At 44.2% G+C, this 20,909-nt stretch overlaps 1 protein-coding gene across 1 annotated transcript in view; it reads right to left on the bottom strand.

Annotated features, from left to right (window-relative positions):
* hpse (heparanase) overlaps positions 1-19,960 on the bottom strand; it is a 37,504-nt gene extending 17,544 nt beyond the window's left edge. Inside the window, exon 1 of the mRNA XM_034192458.1 lies at positions 19,807-19,960. Within this exon, the coding sequence (XP_034048349.1) occupies positions 19,807-19,922 (116 nt within the window). The 5' untranslated portion in view covers positions 19,923-19,960. The remainder of the gene's footprint in view (positions 1-19,806) is intronic.
* Positions 19,961-20,909: the final 949 nt, after the last annotated feature.

The following is a 20,909-nucleotide window of genomic DNA, read 5'->3' as shown; positions in this document are numbered from 1 at the left end:
ACATAATAGTGAGTTTAGTGATAAACAACCCAAAAAGTCGGCGGTCTGGTGAGGTGGAAACACGGCGCGCTCTCAGCAGCGCAAACGGTCCGGAGCCACAGCAGTTCGGACCCAGGGACCCCGTCGACACCCCACAGGCGGCCGCGACAAACCGAGTCTGCGAAGGAAGAAATCATGAAGTGAGTCCAACACTCTCCACACAGAGAGACACAGCTCAAAGGTGCACACAATCAGCAAACACTTCCTGGCTTTAATATAACTCAGCTTCTCACCCTGCAGGCACGGAACAACTCAGTTCAAATCTCCAGTGCAGCAGAAGCTGATTAGCATAGCTAGTCTCGAGGTTTACATGCTTAGAAAAAAACTGATGAGGTTTACATACTTAGACAAAACACTGATGAGGTTTACATGCTTAGAAAAAAACTGATGACGTCTACATACTTAGACAAAACACTGATGAGGTTTACATGCTTAGAAAAAAACTGATGAGGTTTACATACTTAGACAAAACACTGATGAGGTTTACATGCTTAGAAAAAAAACTGATGTTTACATACTTAGACAAAAACACTGATGAGGTTTACATGCTAAGACAAAACACTGACAAGGTTTACATGTTTAGACAAAAACACTGATATGGTTTACATCCTTAGACAGAGTCTGTTGCTCTATAAAAAAAAGCCCTCCGTAAAGCTAGGACATTTTACTACTCATCACTAATTGAAGAAAATAAGAACAACCCCAGGTTTCTTTTCAGCACTGTAGCCAGGCTGACAAAGAGTCAGAGCTCTATTGAGCCGAGTATTCCTTTAACTTTAACTAGTAATGACTTCATGACTTTCTTTGCTAATAAAATTTTAACTATTAGAGAAAAAATTACTCATAACCATCCCAAAGACATATCGTTCTCTTTGGCTGCTTTCAGTGATGCCGGTATTTGGTTAGACTCTTTCTCTCTGATTGTTCTGTCTGAGTTACTTTCATTAATTACTTCCTCCAAACCATCAACATGTCTATTAGACCCCATTCCTACCAGGCTGCTCAAGGAAGCCCTACCATTAATTAATGCTTCGGTCTTAAATATGATCAATCTATCTTTATTAGTTGGCTATGTACCACAGGCTTTTAAGGTGGCAGTAATTAAACCATTACTTAAAAAGCCATCACTTGACCCAGCTCTTAGCTAATTATAGGCCAATCTCCAACCTTCCTTTTCTCTCAAAAATTCTTGAAAGGGTAGTTGTAAAACAGCTAACTGATCATCTGCAGAGGAATGGTCTATTTGAAGAGTTTCAGTCAGGGTTTAGAATTCATCATAGTACAGAAACAGCATTAGTGAAGGTTACAAATGATCTTCTTATGGCCTCAGACAGTGGACTCATCTCTGTGCTTGTTCTGTTAGACCTTAGTGCTGCTTTTGATACTGTTGACCATAAAATTTTATTACAGAGATTAGAGCATGCCATAGGTATTAAAGGCACTGCGCTGCACTGGTTTGAATCATATTTATCTAATAGATTACAATTTGTTCATGTAAATGGGGAATCGTCTTCACAGACTAAGGTTAATTATGGAGTTCCACAAGGTTCTGTGCTAGGACCAATTTTATTCACTTTATACATGCTTCCCTTAGGCAGTATTATTAGACGGTATTGCTTAAATTTTCATTGTTACGCAGATGATACCCAGCTTTATCTATCCATGAAGCCAGAGGACACACACCGATTAGCTAAACTGCAGGATTGTCTTACAGACATAAAGACATGGATGACCTCTAATTTCCTGCTCTTAAACGCAGATAAAACTGAAGTTATTGTACTTGGCCCCACAAATCTTAGAAACATGGTGTCTAACCAGATCCCTACTCTGGATGGCATTACCCTGACCTCTAGTAATACTGTGAGAAATCTTGGAGTCATTTTTGATCAGGATATGTCATTCAATGCGCATATTAAACAAATATGTAGGACTGCTTTTTTGCATTTGCGCAATATCTCTAAAATAAGAAAGGTCTTGTCTCAGAGTGATGCTGAAAAACTAATTCATGCATTTATTTCCTCTAGGCTGGACTATTGTAATTCATTATTATCAGGTTGTCCTAAAAGTTCCCTGAAAAGCCTTCAGTTAATTCAAAATGCTGCAGCTAGAGTACTGACAGGGACTAGAAGCAGAGAGCATATCTCACCCATATTGGCCTCTCTTCATTGGCTTCCTGTTAATTCGAGAATAGAATTTAAAATTCTTCTTCTTACTTATAAGGTTTTGAATAATCAGGTCCCATCTTATCTTAGGGACCTCGTAGTACCATATCACCCCAATAGAGCGCTTCGCTCTCAGACTGCAGGCTTACTTGTAGTTCCTAGGGTTTGTAAGAGTAGAATGGGAGGCAGAGCCTTCAGCTTTCAGGCTCCTGTCCTATGGAACCAGCTCCCAATTCAGATCAGGGAGACAGACACCCTCTCTACTTTTAAGATTAGGCTTAAAACTTTCCTTTTTGCTAAAGCTTATAGTTAGGGCTGGATCAGGTGACCCTGAACCATCCCTTAGTTATGCTGCTATAGACGTAGACTGCTGGGGGGTTCCCATGATGCACTGTTTCTTTCTCTTTTTGCTCTGTATGCACCACTCTGCATTTAATCATTAGTGATCGATCTCTGCTCCCCTCCACAGCATGTCTTTTTCCTGGTTCTCTCCCTCAGCCCCAACCAGTCCCAGCAGAAGACTGCCCCTCCCTGAGCCTGGTTCTGCTGGAGGTTTCTTCCTGTTAAAAGGGAGTTTTTCCTTCCCACTGTAGCCAAGTGCTTGCTCACAGGGGGTCGTTTTGACCGTTGGGGTTTTACATAATTATTGTATGGCCTTGCCTTACAATATAAAGCGCCTTGGGGCAACTGTTTGTTGTGATTTGGCGCTATATAAAAAAATTGATTGATTGATTGATTGAAATCAATGACTGGTGCAAGCACCATGTAATTTTGAGATTTACATCCAATAGGTCTATTCCAATAACATCTATCTAATTTTGCTACTTTTTCTTTTACACAATAATCATGAATCTTCTTCCATCTATTTTTAGCCACGTTATCAATACTTTTAACTTTTGGTTCTAATACTTGCTGGGTATCTTGTGTTGGCGATGTAGGGAGTGGTTTGGTTTTTCCCTGTGTTGGTGATATCTTTGTGGATCCCACCAATGCTGCTGGTGAGATGGCGGTTGGTTTGGAATATGGTATTCCTGTTCCCATGTCGGTAGCGTTGTTCAACGGAGGGACTATTGTAGATGTAGTATGCACTTTCGGCACTCTGCTGCGGGTGTTGTCACAGGTGAGGTGTAATTACCCCAATGTTTCCATGTAGGCATTATCATTCTGCAAACATCATGTCTTGGTGATGCTGGAAAAACACCTTCTCTTTCCCAATATCCTGCTCGATAGCCCAGTAGTACTCTGCATCCCCATGAGCAATACCAGGCTGGCTCGCCAGGTTCAGGTCTTATCCAAGTGCAGCCTACTTCTCTTCGCTCTTTTTGTTTTAACCGTAAGATGGTTGCCACGATAATCTCTTGCTCCCTCAATTGTAGGTTTTGAAGGATGTCTGCTCCGGTGGTCAGGTTGTGATTGGTGGTGACAGTTGGAAATTCCCCACTGTCGTTCAAGTATTGCAGCCACTTAGTCTTTTGCATATGATGGGTTAGGTTCTTCATCGTTGCCCATTTCTCTGTAGAATTCTGGTCCCATATCATGTAGATGTTTCTTGATTCAACTCCCCAACATGTCTGTTGGAAAGTTTTAGTTGTTGCATACTGGACCCTGATATGGGTTAAGGTCCAGGGCGTACTACCATAGTGGTACAGGATAGCTAGAAGTACAGCAATGCCGACTAATAATGCTGTAAGTCTGGCCATCCAACTCCAACATTGGAGGCACTTTTTCTTCCACGGCTGGCTTTGTTGCTGCTGCTTTATTCCAACATTTTCATTTTAGAATTCACTCGGTACTGGTGGCAGCGACTCCAGCTTTTGGGGTTGTTGCAGTAGTGGCATTTCTATGCCAAACTCTCCTTCTCTTGGTCTTTCGTTGGTTCTTTGAGGTTGCGTGGTGATCACGCTGTCTTCCCATGGTTCTCCCATCTCGGAGATAGATGAGCTTAGGTGCTGCTGTTTGTCTCGTGCTCCCAACAGAGACGCTTGATGCTCGTTGCTGAAGAAGGGTGATTAACAAGGGAGATGGCCATGGGAGTCTAATATCTAGTCCTCGCCATGCCCATTTCCAAGTGACGACTGTCACCTCCTTCATTTCAGGTGGTGGTCCCTGGGGTGTGTAGAAACACTGAAGATGCAGGATTCAATTCTCTACGTAGGTGCAAGATATCCTCATAGGTGTCCCAATATGCTGCTCCACTGTAGACATACTGCGCCATCACAGAGTACAGAGGAGTCGATCTCCGAAATAGTCCTCTTCCCGACTTCATGCCAAGTCGTATCAGTATAGCCTTTGGGGGTTGCCAAAGCCCCACTAGTACTCTGGTTCGCCATCCACTTCTAATAGGTGGGAGACTTCCGCCTTTTTCGATGTCAAGATGCTGTACTGTCGTGCATATTGGCAAAGTTTGGTTCTCAATCAAATAAAAAGTTGAACGTGCCTCTTGTAGTTGAAGTCTTTTAAACCTATAGGGACTGCTGGTCCAGATCTGGAAAGATCCAAGCCAAATATCCACATACATTCCCTGTAATGGATCAACATAATTAGGTCCCCACCTTATTTTAAATCTGTAGCCCCTTCTCTGTACATACACTACGTTCAAGATGCAGGGGTATGAGTCTGGACACCAGGGAATTGGGTAAAACTTCCACCCGACCCAAGGGCAATTCCAATGTTGTCCAACTTTGTTCACGATAGCTTCCAGAGGAGTGTATATTCCAGGCTCTGCAAGGTCAGCAGTCCTTTTATATGAGTCATTATCTACAAAGTATCCTCCTGTTCCCAGCAACCATCCTTTTTCTTTGTAATCCTTTTGTGGCCAGCTCAAACATATTTTCTTGTAGGGTAATTCCAAGTATGGTGTAAGTCCTCCAGGCCCGGATCGTAGACTATTTACATTATTTTCATCCAGTTTGAAGGTCCGCAGCATGATTCAGAGTGAGTTGTCACTCTGCCATTGGTCTCCTTCTCTTTCTGCGAAGATGCACCACCATAGGGAACAGTCGTTGTCTCGTAAAGAGATGAGTGTAGATGGGAGATGGGTGCTTAATTTCTGAATCCATTCCTTTCCACGCCCACTTCCACATCGTAACAATTATTCTGTCAGGTTTAGGGAGGAGTCCCTCAGGGATCCTCTGTACCTGATGTGGGGGTACATAGTTCCATAGATCTTGCCAATGCTGCCAAAACTCTTTTCCAGAATACCTGGTCTGTGATAAGGCTAGATAAAGGGGAACTATAGGCTTCTCTTCTTGATCCTTGGGCTCAATTTGAAGCTGAATTTTTCTTGCTTGACAACAGTTCCAGACCCCTCTTCTGTACAGGTAGAAGAAGACTTGATTTACAAATATCGTTGGTATGGTTGGGGGTAGGCAGCTCATACAGGCCAGGGGTTGATCAGTAACTCTCAAATTTAATGTCTGGTTATCTAAAACGTAATATCTTGGGTCTTGCAGTCGTCTGTTCAATTGACGTCGCATGTTGGGGCTTGTCGTCCAGATCAAGCACTGGTTAAGGTATATTTCAACATAGACTCCTTGGAGTGGCTCAACATAATTAATCCCCCATCTCAATGTGAATCTCAGGTCTTTGAGTTGTAGGTAAACCACATTTAATATCCAAGGGTGGGTGTCTGGACATCTTGGAACCGATTGGGGTATTCTTCGGCGTCCTTTTATGTACCAATGCTGCAGACTTTCATCGCTAAGCACTCGTTCAGCAAGTAATTTTTGTCCTGTTGTCTCTGTTAAGTCGGCATCTCTTTTATATTCACAGTTTGAGACATAATATCCTTTAGATGCTAGTTCCCAGTCTTCTTCTTCAAAATCTTTTTCTGGCCAATTTAAGTATAGTTTCTCAGCACCAAGGCCACCTTGTATGTAGGGTCCAAGTCTTCCTCGATTATTAATAATGGGTACTCTATTTACATTTGGTCCTTGCGACATTTTGCAAACAGCCGCTTCTTTTTACTTCTTCCTTGTCCCACAGAAAATGGAGGGAAACATCCAGCGACTCCGTGGCTTTCCTGATTTTTCCTCACCTTGAGTCGGTTGGTGTAACGACTGCTGCTGTTCCTCCAGGAGGTCAACGTGTGCTCCGACAGAATAAACCCCCACATAGGGGACCAACACCATCAGCACTGTGAGCCGCACCTTAATTGTTTGGTCCGGCCTACTAGGAGTGTCTGCTCTGCTAGCCACTCCCCCCATAGATTGTATCCTCCTCTTTCTCACCCATTCATCGGGTGTCACGTGGTACTCGGCTGACTTCTTCTTCGGTTTTGCTGCTTTATTTCCCCAGGCGTCTAGTCCAGTGGTAAAATAATGTATGAGGGTTTCTCTGCCCCCTTTTTCTTGTGGCACCTCTTCTGCATCTTCCAGTGGAATTTCTGGGTTTTTTAGAACTTCTTCTATCAATTTGGCCCAATTTGTCAGTTCCCAAGAGCCAATCCATCCTTCTTCTTGGGCTTTTTGCTGTTGATCATCGGTCAGTTCTCCCATCATGTCTGTATATCCGGGTCGCTCCGGATCTCTATACACTCTGAACACCAGTGGAATTTGCACTGTGTCTATTGGAGGGTCATAGGTTTGCCCATACTCTGGACCATGGGACCAATTTTGATATATAGCTTCATGTAACAAAGACGGCTTTCGCTCACCACCTCCTGCAGCTTGGTCACTTCCTCCTGCTCTAGTTGTGTCCAACATCAAATAGACACTTGGCACCGTTGGACTCACGTCACTGCTGCCTTGATTCCCTTCAGCTTGATCAAGCGCAGCTGTTGCTGCAGGATTAGCCCAACAGGCTTCATCGGTGTGAAAGGTCCTCAGGGAGTCCAAAAACCTTCTCACTTGCCATCCTTCTGCTCTTGCCACATGCAGTAGTCTTCCCATATGAGTTCTTGCTTTACACACCAGGCAATACTCGATCTCACGTCCATTCCAATAGCATGAACACACCTCCATATCTACATTCTCTCCACGTATGTCCCACTGGGTGTAAAAGACCATTCTTGGCAAGTAGGTTAGTCGGCATAACCCACATACCAGTGCATCCAAAACCTTCACCGGCTTGAACTCATTTTTTGCCCCACTTGGAATTGGGGGTTTTCTAACCCCAGGTCCCGACCATTGGACCGTCAGTGGTACTTCATCACGGCAAATCACACAGTGATTCTCAACTTTTTTCCATTGTAATATCTCCTTTTCACCGGATAAAAATCCTTTATTTGCATGATATAGTTTCCTCAGGGCTCTGCCTGCCCAGAGGTCATTTTTTGTTCTTCTTAAGGCAACCACCCCATTGACAGTGGCCATTCTGATGAAGGGTGGAAAATCTTGGGTGTTTTTGGCCATGTTTAGCTCCTGGTTTTGTCTAGTTAGGAGTTGGCTTCAGCTGCTCCACTCCTTGGATTCCCTTCTTCTTCAACTCTACTGTGTTACTGTCCAGTATCTTCACTACTGTATCTGTGGTCTCATACTTAGGTTTAACAGCAGTGTTGGTTAGGTGATCTCGAGCTCTCACCCACACCTTCTGCCCAACCTTAAATGGGATCTTTGGTTCTGGTTCTCTGTCCCTTTTAGTCTGACTCCGCCCCACTTCCGGTGTCAAAAATGGGCGTTGGTTTAGTTCTTGCGAAGGGGTGGGCCTGCCGGCATGATGGCGGTCATTCAGGGCCTGTCCAATTTCCAGGGCCTTAGTATTCCATTCCCTCGTGTTAGCATTTTTCCCAATCCAGTTTTTCACCAGTCCAATAGCCCTTTCCACAACTCCATTTGCTTGTGGGGTGTATGGGGGCGAGTAAATTCTCATTACTCCATTTTTCTGGCACCACTGGTCAACCTGAGCATTACGGAAATGTGTCCCATTGTCCGTTCTCAGCTCCCTAGGTATCCCCAGATTTGAACACACTTGATCCAACATGCTGATCACACTGCTGCCGTTGGCTTTTCTCACAGGCTTAACAGTCACATAGCCCGACATAGAGTCCACAAGCACCAACAGATACTTCTCTCCTTTCTTACCGGTCACCCCCATGGGCCTGGCAACATCCATGCATACTGATCCCCATGGAACAGTACTCTTTATAGTGAAACCATCCACCCTTTGTCCTCGTCGTCCTGCATTGTATCGACCACATACTTCACAGTCTTTGAGGACTCGGCAGACTTGGTTTCTTGGAATCCAAAGTTGCCGCTTCTCCAGCTCCTTCCGTGTGGGAATGGTGCCTGCATGGCCAAGCGTTTCATGTACGGCCAGCACCACTTCTTTCACGGACTCTTTTGGAACTACCCTTCCCTTAGGTGTCTGTTCCCACTTCTCGATCCCGACAACAACGACTTTTCTCAGCTGCACATAGCGGTCCACTTCTTCGTTCCCGCTCCAATGTGCTCCTTCTTTTACATGGGCCTTCTGATGTACCACATCTAAGTCCATTGTTAGCCTCAACTCTGCTATTTTCCTCCACAAATCCATATGAGCTACAGGCTTCCCCTTAGCTCCCTCGAATCCATTTTCTTCCCAAATGGATAAGTCCTCTTTCAGGGCTTGTGCGCAGTAATGACTGTCTGTCATCACTTTAGCCCTTTTTACTCTCCTCTTGTTTAACTTCAAGAGTCCTTCCAGTATTGCTGTAACTTCTCCAGCTTGGGCACTCCCTGGCGTTTGACCTATTTGACGATATTTCTCCTTATCTTGATACTTCAGAATATAGCCCCAATAAGCTATATTGTCTGTACCCTTCTTCGACCCATCAGTGTACATAGTCCAGTCGTATGGCTCCATAGGGAGTTGCCTCTCTTTCGGCAACTTTTTTGTCGCCGACTGTTTTGGCCCAATTTCCAGCTCAGGGTCTAGCAGGATGTCCTCCCACCTTCCCCATCTGGCATTTGTGGCTTTAGTACTCTCAATAGTTCCTTTCCTTAGGAACCGGTGGACTTGGCTTTGGGTGATAACTTTTATTCCCTGACCTTGTGCAAGTTCTTTTAACGCACTCCAATATCTAGCCAGGACTGCCAGTTCTTTTTCTTCCGGTGGATATTTTCTCTCAATCGAAGACAGAGTATAGCTCCACAATGTTACCATACCCCCTCCTTCGTTGCTCACTTTTACCACCGAATCCTCTTCTTCACAGCTTATTTCGGCTAGCAGAAAAGTGGTCAGACTACGCGGCTCCAGCCTAACTGCGTCTTGAATGGCTTTCGTTAGCTTTTCCAAGCAATCCTGTAGCTGTCCAAATCCATTGCTTTTGCTCTTGTCCATTAGGTTTCTTCTTGAGACGAGCATAAAGGGGCTTTGTGTATCTCTGATAATGTGGAACGTGATCTCTCACATAGTTACACAATCCCAATATTTTCTGTAGGTCATTCTCAGATTGTGGTGGTTTAATCTGACTCAATTTTTCTCGGTATACTTCTGAGAGTCCCAGGTCTGATGATACCTGGAATCCCAAATAGTTAACCTTGAATTGTCCAAACTGACATTTCTTCAGGTTGAGTTTTAATCCAGCTTCTGTGAGCTTCTGTATCACCTTTTGCAGCCGCATTAGGTGTTCATTTTCATCATCATCTGCGATAAACACATCATCGATGTAGACTGTTACTCCCAGATCTTTTAATATTTCCATTACTGCTGCTTGGAACACATTTGGTGAATTTCTGTATCCCTGCGGGAGTCGTTGCTACACATAAATTTTCCACTTATGTGTGAAAGCTTTTTTCCCTTGTGACTGTTTTGCTAATCGCAGGGAAAAGAATCCATTTGCCAGATCAATGCATGATTTGTATTTCTTAATTTGGAGCATTTTCAGTGCTCCTTGGGGATTTATCAAACTCGCTCTATTGGCTATTGTTCGTCGATTGAGAGCCTTGAAGTTGATTACTGGTCTCCAGCCTCCTCCTGCCGACTCTGGCTTCTTAACTGCTTGGATGGGGCTGTTAGTGATCGGATTCAATTCCACTCAAATAATCCCCAAAGCTTCCAATTCTTTTACTATTTTATCCATTTCCTCAACCGCTCCAGGGTTCAAGGGATATTGTCGCACCGGTGGATGTACTCCTCCTTCGATGACATGAATGTATTTAGCCCCCAAATCTCCACAATCATTTTTAAATTGTGCTGCTTTAGCTTCGGAGATGATTTCCCTCAATTTTTCTTTCCCTGCTTGAGAGAAATCACTTTCTTCAATCTTTTCTTCTGTGACAGCTGGTACATTCACTTCTTTGTACCAGCTTACCGGATTCTTTCCAATTGGAGTTATATCCATTCGTACAACTCTTGCTTGTAATTTTTTTCACTCGTTATCTTATTAGAGTTCAAAGCCTTTTGGGCCGATGCAATTCTCTCAAATCCTTGACTGTTATCAAATTAAAGGGGCCTTTTATCCAAACTACCCCTTTCCATATTCCAAATGGTCTTTTCTCCGTTGCCGCATTTGCATACTGGATCAGTAGGTATCCTTTGGTCTCAAGGCTTCTGCGGGTCATGGACACCTCTGCTCCCGTGTCCACCAGGTACGGTTCTCCATCCACATCAGTGTAGATATTGTCGCCCTCCCAGTAGGCATGGTCTAGCGTGACCCACGCCTCCGAAGCCATTACTTCTTCTGCACTCCAGCCGCCGCTGAGGCTTGGCGGACTTCCTGGAGGGCTTTCCTTTGTTCTGGAGTTAATTTGTCATACTCCTCTTTAGGGAGATAGCCACCACTACGAGGTGCAGGTGTAGGTCGCGATTGTGGTGGTGGAGGTGGTGGACTTCTCGGCCGAGAGCTCCACTGTCCAACTGGAGGCCTTTGATTATTCCTCTGTGGTGTTTGATGTGGCTGAGGAGGTGATGGTTTTGGCACTGAATTTCTTTTCTCCACTCCCACCGGTTTTTGTCCTGATCTCGGTGTGCTCTCCTTCTTTCTCTTTTCTTCATAGAACTGCTGCTCCAAATCCCAGCTCTTCACCACCGCGTCCATTTGTGGGACTGTAGTGCCGTCTATGGGCATTTTCACAAAGGTTTTCTCCCCTCTTCTTCCTTTAGTGACCTCTCTCAGTGCCCTAACATAGCGTTGTGGCAAAATCGTCTGTTTTAGCCCATGCCACACTTGAACTAATGTTTGACCTTTGTCTAGTCCAGCTTTAGCTCGAGCAATATGGGAATCTTCATCATTGGGATCTTCCAACACTAACCTGGCATAATGGTTTCGTGCTGGTTCACCCCGACTGATGGGTTGACTGGTAACTTGGGCCAGCCACATAGATTTACCCTCCTCGCTGTTAGAAGCTCTGTCAATAAGGGGCCACACTTCTTTCAAATAGTCCTTTAGGTCTTCATTTGGTTCTTTCTCTCTCACCAGCATCTTTACTTTCTTGAATTCACGGAAATCCCTGCCGTCTGCTTGAATTTCAGCTTGAATTGCTGGCAGACTTTGCTCTCTAGATCCAGCAGGAAAGTCCTGATTTGGGAGGCTCGCTTGTAATCCTGACGATGGTGGAATTGTTTCTCCCTCATCATCCAGATTTTCTTCATTGGTTTCTTTCAACACTTGCCGTGACCAGCGTAAAGCTGCTGTTTTTAATTTTCTCAACATCACATCATGGGCAACGCCTAAATAGGCGACTCTGAAGTTATTTGTTAACTCTTTACAGGCAGTCAGTGTAGGATAGAAGGGCCACATTAGTATATTAGCCCACTCTCCAACAGTAGCTGTTACCTCGAGAGTTTTCTTTTCATCTTGTCGCTCAATCCACTCTTCTGGGATGTCATACCCAGTTTGTCCAACTTCTGGAGCATAGGTTTGTCGCTTATCTCGGGGTCTCCACTGGGTTGACCCTGACATCTCTTGCAATTCTCTCTGAGGCTACATGCACATTATACACCCCAACTTCTTTCTTTCATCCTCTGTAGCGTCCAGTTCGTAGTTCTGGGCATGAGACTTCTCTTTCCCCTACCACAGATAGCGGTTCATCCTCTTCCGAGTCTTGTGGATTGATCTCCTCTTCAGACTCTCTTTTTTGGTCCTCATCCATATCAGATTCATGGGAAGGACATGGGTCTTGTGGTTGTGGGTCCCCGTTTTGTTCTGACTTTCGGGGTGACCCGGTTGCTTCGGTATTTCCGACAGGTAGAGGAATGAATATAGGATCCTCTTCTCCATTATCAGGTGGAGGAGCCTGGAAAGGCTCTCTCATCCGAGATTGGGTGCCTGTGGGGTGTATGATAGTCTGGAGCCCACTTGTAACTCGTTTTAATGTTGGTCGTGGGGTTTTAATCCTTAATTGCTGCACTCCCACAGCATGAACTGATCTTTTATCACTTGTCGCCGTGGGGATGGACTGCATCACTAGTGGGGGACTAGTTGCCACTCCACTTGCTCCAACTGCACCCTTCCTTGGACCTGCTCTATTTGGTCCTAGGTTCACAGCTTCAAGTGCCTTTCTCACTCGATCTTGTTCCTGCTCATTGCTAGTGACCACCACAATTTCTCTCATTGATCCCCATACTCCTGGGGTACGCATGTGTAGGTTCACAGCTGCCATGGCAACCTTTTCTGCCTCTTCCCATGTCATATGTCCAGATCGTAATCCGTCCACACATATCACTACCCGCCGATGCTGGCGTTCTTTGGCCAAATCAATAGCTGTTCCCAGAGTTTTCAGCATTTCCTCCATGTATTCGATTTAATTTTCTCTCCCTGGGTAGCTTTCAAAGGGCACATGTATGAGTGCATGATAAGTAGTTTGTGGTGCGCTTGTTATCACCATCGATTTTCTGTCCAGACCTTTCCCTTTTATACTCTTAAGCTCTTCTTGGTATTGTCTGCCTGCCCGCTCCTTGAGCTTTGCTCGGAATTTTCGGTTAGCATTTTTCAGTCTGGGATTTGTGAAGACAATGACACTATCTCCATCTATATCCCAAGGACTGCCAAAATAATGATATGCCCGTCTTCCATCTTGAGTCACCATTTTTTTAGTTCCTTAGGGCATAGGATTCAAGTCCTCCATGTAGTCAGATTCAATGTATACATGGTGGGTTTTTGCTTTAGATTTCTAAAGATCTCCTGCGAACGCCCTTCCTCTTTAATATGGTAACTCGGTCCGGCAACACATTCTTCAGCTTTAAGCTGTCCCAAGCTTCTGGGCCCACATTCCGGCGATTGATGGAATATCTGTCCAGATACTCCCTGAAGGCTTCTTCGTCTTTTATCCTGCTCAACCAGGCGTTCTGTCTGTTTTTTAACTGTTGAGGTTGTTCCTCTCACACTTCCCAAGGGCAAATTTTGCCACACTGGGTCAAAGCTTGTGTGGAGCTGGTCCGGGCTTTTATATTCTTGACCACTTCCCCCGAGGATTAGGACCTCCCGGGGATATCAATTCATCTTCACTTCCCTCTGGTTTGTTTTCCTCATCACTTTGTTCGGATTCAGCCTGGAAATCTATCTTGCCCTCGTCTTCATTATCAAGGATCTGACTTCCACTCATATCTTCCATTATAGGATATTGTTCCTTAAGCATTCTTCCTAACCCTCTTAGCCGTTCTGCCATGGACTTAAACTCAGCATATACGGACGCTGATTTTGCTTTAACATCAACCAGGACCGTCTCTACTCCCAACAACCCAGCTGTCATTTTTACTACGGAGTCATAACTTTTCTCAGGACTTATTAAGGTGGTGATTTGTCCTCTTTTCCATTCTTCTCCGAGAAGTTTGCACCACCATTCAAGCCACTCTCTGGTCCCCATTTTGTCCTTTGGGACTGGTGGGCTCCCCAAAACAGCCAGGATCTGCCCCTCCTTATGCTTACCTGGATAATATATCCCTAATGTGTGTATAGTTCCTGCCATAGCTTCTTTGAAACATTCTTCATCAGTTTCCACACTTTGATCTATGACATATTTTTGAACTGTTTCTGCCCAAGTATCATATCCTCGTCCATACAATACCATTCTGTGTGGCCGAAATTCCACTTCTTTTCCCCCTTCATGTTCGGATTCAGGGTTTGCTACGGGTCCTGACTCTTCTTCAGCCATATTTTCACTGCTTATTTTTAATACTAACCTTACTGTTTCGTAATAATTGGCCTCCTTTTATTCTCTTGGTTGCTGAGATTGTCGATTCCACCACTGTCGTCTCCTTGACTTCAGCTATGGTCCTTGTCGTCTCGAGTCGTCTGCCCCTTAAAGCCTCTCTTAGCGCTTTGAGTCAGGGATAAGTGACAGACTACTTGGCTATTCAGCGCTAATTCCAGAGGTTAATTCCAAATCAGCTGCTCCTTTTCCCGCTTCTCCCCTCAGGAACCTCACGGGTTGATGATCCCATTCTCTCTTGTAGATCACTATTTTGCACGGTATACTCTCATACCTGCTCTCTTGACGATCCAATCCAGCAGGCTCCCTCGCCTGCTTCTCTTCCTCATCGTTTCGTGACGATCCAGCAGGCTATCCCCGTCTGCTTCTCGTCCCAGTCCAGACAATCCAGCAGTGACACGTCTGCTTCTCGTCCTTGATCCCAGCTCCCTGGGATACTTACTCCTGTTGTCTTTACTTCATCCTTCTGGTGGTCGCCTCCAATTTTCATACCTCTGGAGGACAGATATGTTTCAAGCCGTTACTGGACCTATACAGGCCATCAGCCGACACTCTCCACAACACTGTCTCCTTTGGTGATCTATTCAGAGGTTTTCCACCTACCCAATGGCAAAGACTCTCCTTTGGCCAGGATTCTTCCTCGGACCCGACTACACTTCGTCAGGTCCCTGTTCGGGCGCGTGTCAGATCCCGCTTTTTTTAGATACACGGCACACGCTCACCCTCCGATGAGTGTGTTTGTGTACAAAACCAGCTCTCTGTCTCTGGGGTCCGACCTTTGTGTCTCCACGGGTATTACCCGGCAGGGCTGCACAAAGGCTGTTCAAGCTGGTGGCGAGGAGATTCGTCTAGCCGCTCACTGCCTCCATCCGGACGTCCACCCCGCTGACGCTGATCTCGCACCCCGGTCGAATAGCCTTCTCTGGAACCAGGATACGAACTGGCCACGCCCGTTAACGGCAGCTCTCCTCTTATGGATCAGGGCTCTTGGAATGTTGCTAGATTTTGAATTTAGTGACTCACAGCGAGTCCCCAGGATGTGTTATTTTCATAAAAAAAAACAGACTAACCTTTTAGAGCCTTTTGATGTTGTACACCCAATAAACTTTAACTTTTACACCTTAAGAAGCATTAATAATCCAATGTCCGAGCCTTAACACTTTAACTGCATTCTTGGAAATTTATTGCAGGTTTTGCAAGTGCCGACAACATAATCAAAATAGGTTATATGGCGATAATTTCACAACAGTAATTCAAGTATAATTAGAATAATGATTGGCAGAGATTTTTGTTTTTAATTCAATAATTCTGACTGATCTTACTTTGACTGGGACTGGATTGACTTCTTAACAATTTTTCTAGGAGTGATGGAAGAAGGTTTTGAGGTTGGGGTCCCCAGCTCGATGAATTTGTTTTCCTCTTCATCAGCTGTTAATCGTTAGCTGACCACGATCCTTGTGTGATGTTGTAATCCTTCAGGAAGTTAATCCACATAAGAGTTTATTCCTTCTTCAATCAACCAAAAGTTGATCTAATCCATTCTGGTATGCTGTGATGTTCCTTGAGAGAGAAATCATTGAACATTCCCCACTCAGACTTAAGGCCAGTGATTATTCTCCAATGTTCTGCTACTCCGTGACTGGACAGCCTGAGTGGGAGTTGAAAACTCTCTCGAATGATCTTTATGGCTCCAATCCTCTCACTCCACGATTCCAATTGCTGCTCACAAGATGGTCAAGTCTTGTGATTTCCTCGTAGCAGGGGAGAAGTGGCAACAGCACCTCTCCCTGGAAGAATAACCTCGTTTCCTGGTGTTTCACAGTTTATATATGTGCTTGACTCTTGTTGTCTTCAGATGATCTTGGTTACCATGGGGACGCTGTTGACTCAAAACCTCCTCCCTTCTCCTTCCACTTACTGGAAATTTCTGCAACTCCTTACCAGTAACTTATTGCTTTGATCAGTTGTTTAACATCAGCTCTTCTTGCCCTGCTTGCGACATCATCTTCACTTCCTTTTTTTTCTCTGACCCTGCACTCTTTCTGAAAAACAACTCATATAATCATTAATTTCACTTATTTGTAACATACTTTTTCTAATCAACTCTTAATTTTAATACATTAATACTTCATTTGTTATTTGTAACATACTTTTTCTAATCAACTCTTAATTTTAACACATTAATACTTCATTTGATCATACTTGTCATGTTAGAATCATTCTTAGACATATTCCATCGTCTTCACCACTGAGTTCATTCCATGGGCCTCCCCATTTGCAATGGAAAAGTCCGGTATGACCTCATTTACTCCTGTAAGGTACCAAACACTGTGCAGTTTAATCCAACAGCATGTATATTAATTCCATGGCTCGTATTATATTCCAAGATGAAAACAAGCTGAAAGCAAGCTTAAAGTCATCTTTCCTGACATATGTTAAACAAAGTTCCAGACATTTCTGCAAAAACTGCAAGTTTATTAAGTGTGTTTCAGGTCACAAAACAGGCAAAATTTAAGAATTCGACAGTAGGTACTGCATCAGACCTTCTCTTACATCTCTGCCCTCCTCCTCTGCCCCCTGTGCCACTGCCACCACGGGCTCAACTGCTGCTGCAGGTGTGTTCCACTCCATATCATAGGTCTCTCCGTGATTTTCACACAAGTTGTGTAAAGCACAGCAAGTCATCACCATTGATTTTGTCAGACTGAGATCACAGTCATTCCTTTTCAGGAGGCAACGCCATCTTCCTTTCAGCCTGCCAAAAGCATTCTCTACAACCACCCGTGCTCTACTGAATTTTCTGTTGAAAGATTGTTGTTCTGCTGTAAGCTGTCCAGTGTCGTGGAATGGTTTCAGGAGCCAGTTCTGTAAAGGATATGCTGAATCTCCCAGGATGTAGTAGCCAGCAGTCACCCCACCGATGTTTCTGGTGTGAGATCGGAAGCAGTTTCCTTCGGTGGCTAACTCCCACAGTGTGGACAGTCTCAGGACCCTGGCATCATGCAAACTCCTTGGCAGTCCAGCGAAGACATTCCAAAAAAGCCCCTTTCCAGCAACAACACCCTGAAGTATGATTGAGTGCCACCCTTTACGATTAAAAAAATGACAGTGATACTCCTGAGGTGCAATGATTGATATGTGTGATCCATCGATAGCACCAACACACTGCGGGAGTCCCCACCTGTTCTCAAAGTAGAGAGCCATTTCTTTCAATTTGTCCTCCCCTGGGAAACGGATTTCTTCTGGCACCAACAAACTCTCTGCTGCATCACAAAATTCCTGCACACACCGACACACAGTTGTGACGCTGACACCAAAAAGATGTGCAATGGTCCGATATTCAGACCCAGTGGCAAGCTTCCACAGTGCAATAGCCACTCGCTTCTTCAGGGGCACACATCTACGGAAGGTCGTGTCTTGTCGCTCTATAACTGGCTGCAGTTTGTTACACAGGAAGGTCAGCGTTTTTTCTGACATCCTGAAATTATCCAACCACTGCCTGTGGGTGAAGTTTGGAACAATAACATCCCACCATTCAGATGCTCGGTTCAACCTCCAGACAGACCATTCTCGGCGGGGGCGCATTGACAACAGAACCATCTGAAACAAACACACAGCACACATATTTTAATGTATTAAATTAAAAAAGGATATTTTTTCCACGTTACATTTGTCAAGGAGCTGTAAATTAATCGTGAGGAGAGAAAAAAAGAATACTCAGAATTTGATTTTATTTTTTATTTTTTTGATTGATTTTATTAATTATTTTATTTTTATTTATCCATTAACTATAAATTAAAATCTATATCTATATTGTAAATCAGACACATTTACACCAGTTCGAGTTCAGTGGCGATGTCAATTAATGATGGTTAAAGTCGAACCAACGTTTTTGTGCATGAACATCGGTAAATAATGCAGACTGCTTTTGGCACCTTTAGCAGCACAGTGCTCCGTCACGTAGCGAAGTGCAGGTAAAGGTGTCAAAGGTGGCGCAAATACAGAATCGGAAGTAATGCTTTATTTTATTTTGAATGTCATAATTTGAAATTAATAGCGACAGCCTGTACTCATTACAACATTGTACACCCGACTTATTTATGAGCTCCGTAGCAAGCTAGCGACACCTACAAAAACTTACCCTCATGCGTCGTCTCCTGGCAGCTCTTATCCTCTCGTCTTCTTCTTCATATCGTTGGATGACTTCTAACACTCTCCTGTACGTTTCTAAAGTTCGTCGTCTCGAAGCCTGTAGCCTTCGTTGAATAATCCACAGAACTAAGATTAAACACACAACCAACTCGCTGTCCTCCATTGTTAATGTGTTTATGTCGCGTACAAACGACGTCACAGCGGTTTCATGCAGCCGACCACGCCCAAGTCGGGGTGTAGTGGAAAAGCACGCACTTGGAACCAGACCGAGTAGAGCCGAGTAGAGCCGAGTAGTGCTGGAGCTTTGTAGTGGAAAAGTGGCTTAACTGTCAGAACGCTCGTAGCACGGGCCGAGAGGGAGGATTAGCAGCAATCTTCCACTCCAGCTTATTAATTAATCAAAGACCCAGACAGAGCTTTAATTCATTTGAAAGCTTGACTCTTAGTCTTGTCCATCCAAATTGGAAGTCTCAAAAACCAGTTTTATTTGTTATTATCTATTGTCCACCTGGTCGTTACTGTGAGTTTCTTTGTGATTTTTCTGACCTTTTGTCTGACTTAGTGCTTAGCTCAGATAAGATAATTATAGTGGGCGATTTTAACATCCACACAGATGCTGAGAATGACAGCCTCAACACTGCATTTAATCTATTATTAGACTCAGTTGGCTTTGCTCAAAATGTAAATGAGCCCACCCACCATTTTAACCATACTTTAGATGTTGTTCTGACATATGGCATAGAAATTGAAGACTTAACAGTATTCCCTGAAAACCCCCTGTTGTCTGATCATTTCTTGATAACATTTACATTTACTTTAATAGACTACCCAGCAGTGGGGAATAAGTTTCATTACAGTAGAAGTCTTTCTGAAAGCGCTGTAACTAGGTTTAAGGATATGATTCCTTCTTTATGTTCTTCAATGCCATATACCAACACAGTGCAGAGTAGCTACCTAAACTCTCTACAACAACGGAGACCCCGGACTGTTGAACAACTGAAGTCATACATCAAGCAAGAATGGGAAAGAATTCCACCTACAAAGCTTCAACAATTAGTGTCCTCAGTTCCCAAACGCTTATTGAGTGTTGTTAGAAGGAAAGGTGATGTAACCACTGTCCCAGCTTTTTTGAAACATGTTGCAGGCATCCATTTCAAAATGAGCAAATATTTGCACAAAAACAATAAAGTTTATCAGTTTGAACATTAAATATCTTGTCTTTGTGGTGTATTCAATTGAATATAGGTTGAAGAGGATTTGAAAATCATGGTATTCTGTTTTATTTACATTTTACACAACGTCCCAACTTCACTGGAATTGGGGTTGTAAAATGTGACATGAAATAAAGAATCCACTATGGTTTTGATGAGGGCCTGTGGGAATACCTGGAACAAAGACCTGCCCGCCCCGGCTGCTTTGACTGAAGGACAAAAGCCTCCACTGCATTGAAGGACAAGCACACAGGCAGAAAGATCTGAACTGGGTCAGGAGCCAAGTTCATTGCAATCAATGTGACTGCTCCATTTCTGTAACTGTGAAAGAAAATAACACAAAACAATCAAACAGAGCTGAAAGCCATCATGCCATTCATTCATTCATTAAATGCTGATTGTCCTCCTGCTCACAGTTGAAGCAGACCAAGCAGCTCAGCTCACACTGTCTTAGCCTATAAGTAAATAGTCATTATTTGGAAGACAGGTAACACACACATATGACAACAGTGACAAGATGGCGGCAGCGTGTACCGGAAGTTGTCTACCTTCTCTGCGTTTTCTGTTTTTTATTGCTGTACTGTCATTTATTCTGTGTGAAAGCATCACTGGATTGCTTGTGTATGATTGCCAGCCTCTCATTGATCTCAAACTCTCTCACGAGCTGGTTTTAAGTAACAATTTTGGGGACCAAACATCCAGACTCCCCATCCCTTGAGCTCTGTACATGCTTACCTGCTGCGCTCACCTGTCTTCACGCGGAGGAAGTGACCCAGAAAGCGCGGTAAATGCGGAGGTGTCCTTGTGAAAATTAAGGCTCACTGGAGGTCCAACTGTGGAAGTGTCCCTCTCTTCGGTACTCCTGGATTCCCAGTATCTAGAAGATCATATGGATTACGATGGATCCAGCCCATGTTCCCTGCGCATTTGGACACCGGCCTGCATCATCTGTCGCTTGCAGCACTTCAGCTCAAACACCTGGCAAAGCGCCACGGGGTGGATTTTGGAACCCTCTGACCGCTGTATCGCTGCTTCTCGTGGGTCTGTGAAAGTGTGTCTTTACGCCTTGGCCTGTTGAATGCTAGATCGCTAGCTAACAAAAGGTTTTTATTGAAAGACTTCTTTACATTGCGCAAACTGGATACAATGCTGCTCACAGAGACCTGGCTCCAAGTTGGTGAGTCTTCACCTTTCTCCGAGCTTTTACCCCCTGCATGCCTTTACTTTAATACGCCTCGGATGACTGGCAGAGGCGCTGGGCTCGCTACTGTATATAA

This window comes from Thalassophryne amazonica, chromosome 17, assembly GCF_902500255.1.
Source record: "Thalassophryne amazonica chromosome 17, fThaAma1.1, whole genome shotgun sequence".
Taxonomy (NCBI): Eukaryota; Metazoa; Chordata; class Actinopteri; order Batrachoidiformes; family Batrachoididae; genus Thalassophryne; species Thalassophryne amazonica.
The sequence above is the reverse complement of the archived record's forward strand: the minus strand, read 5'-3'. Positions and strand labels throughout refer to the sequence as shown.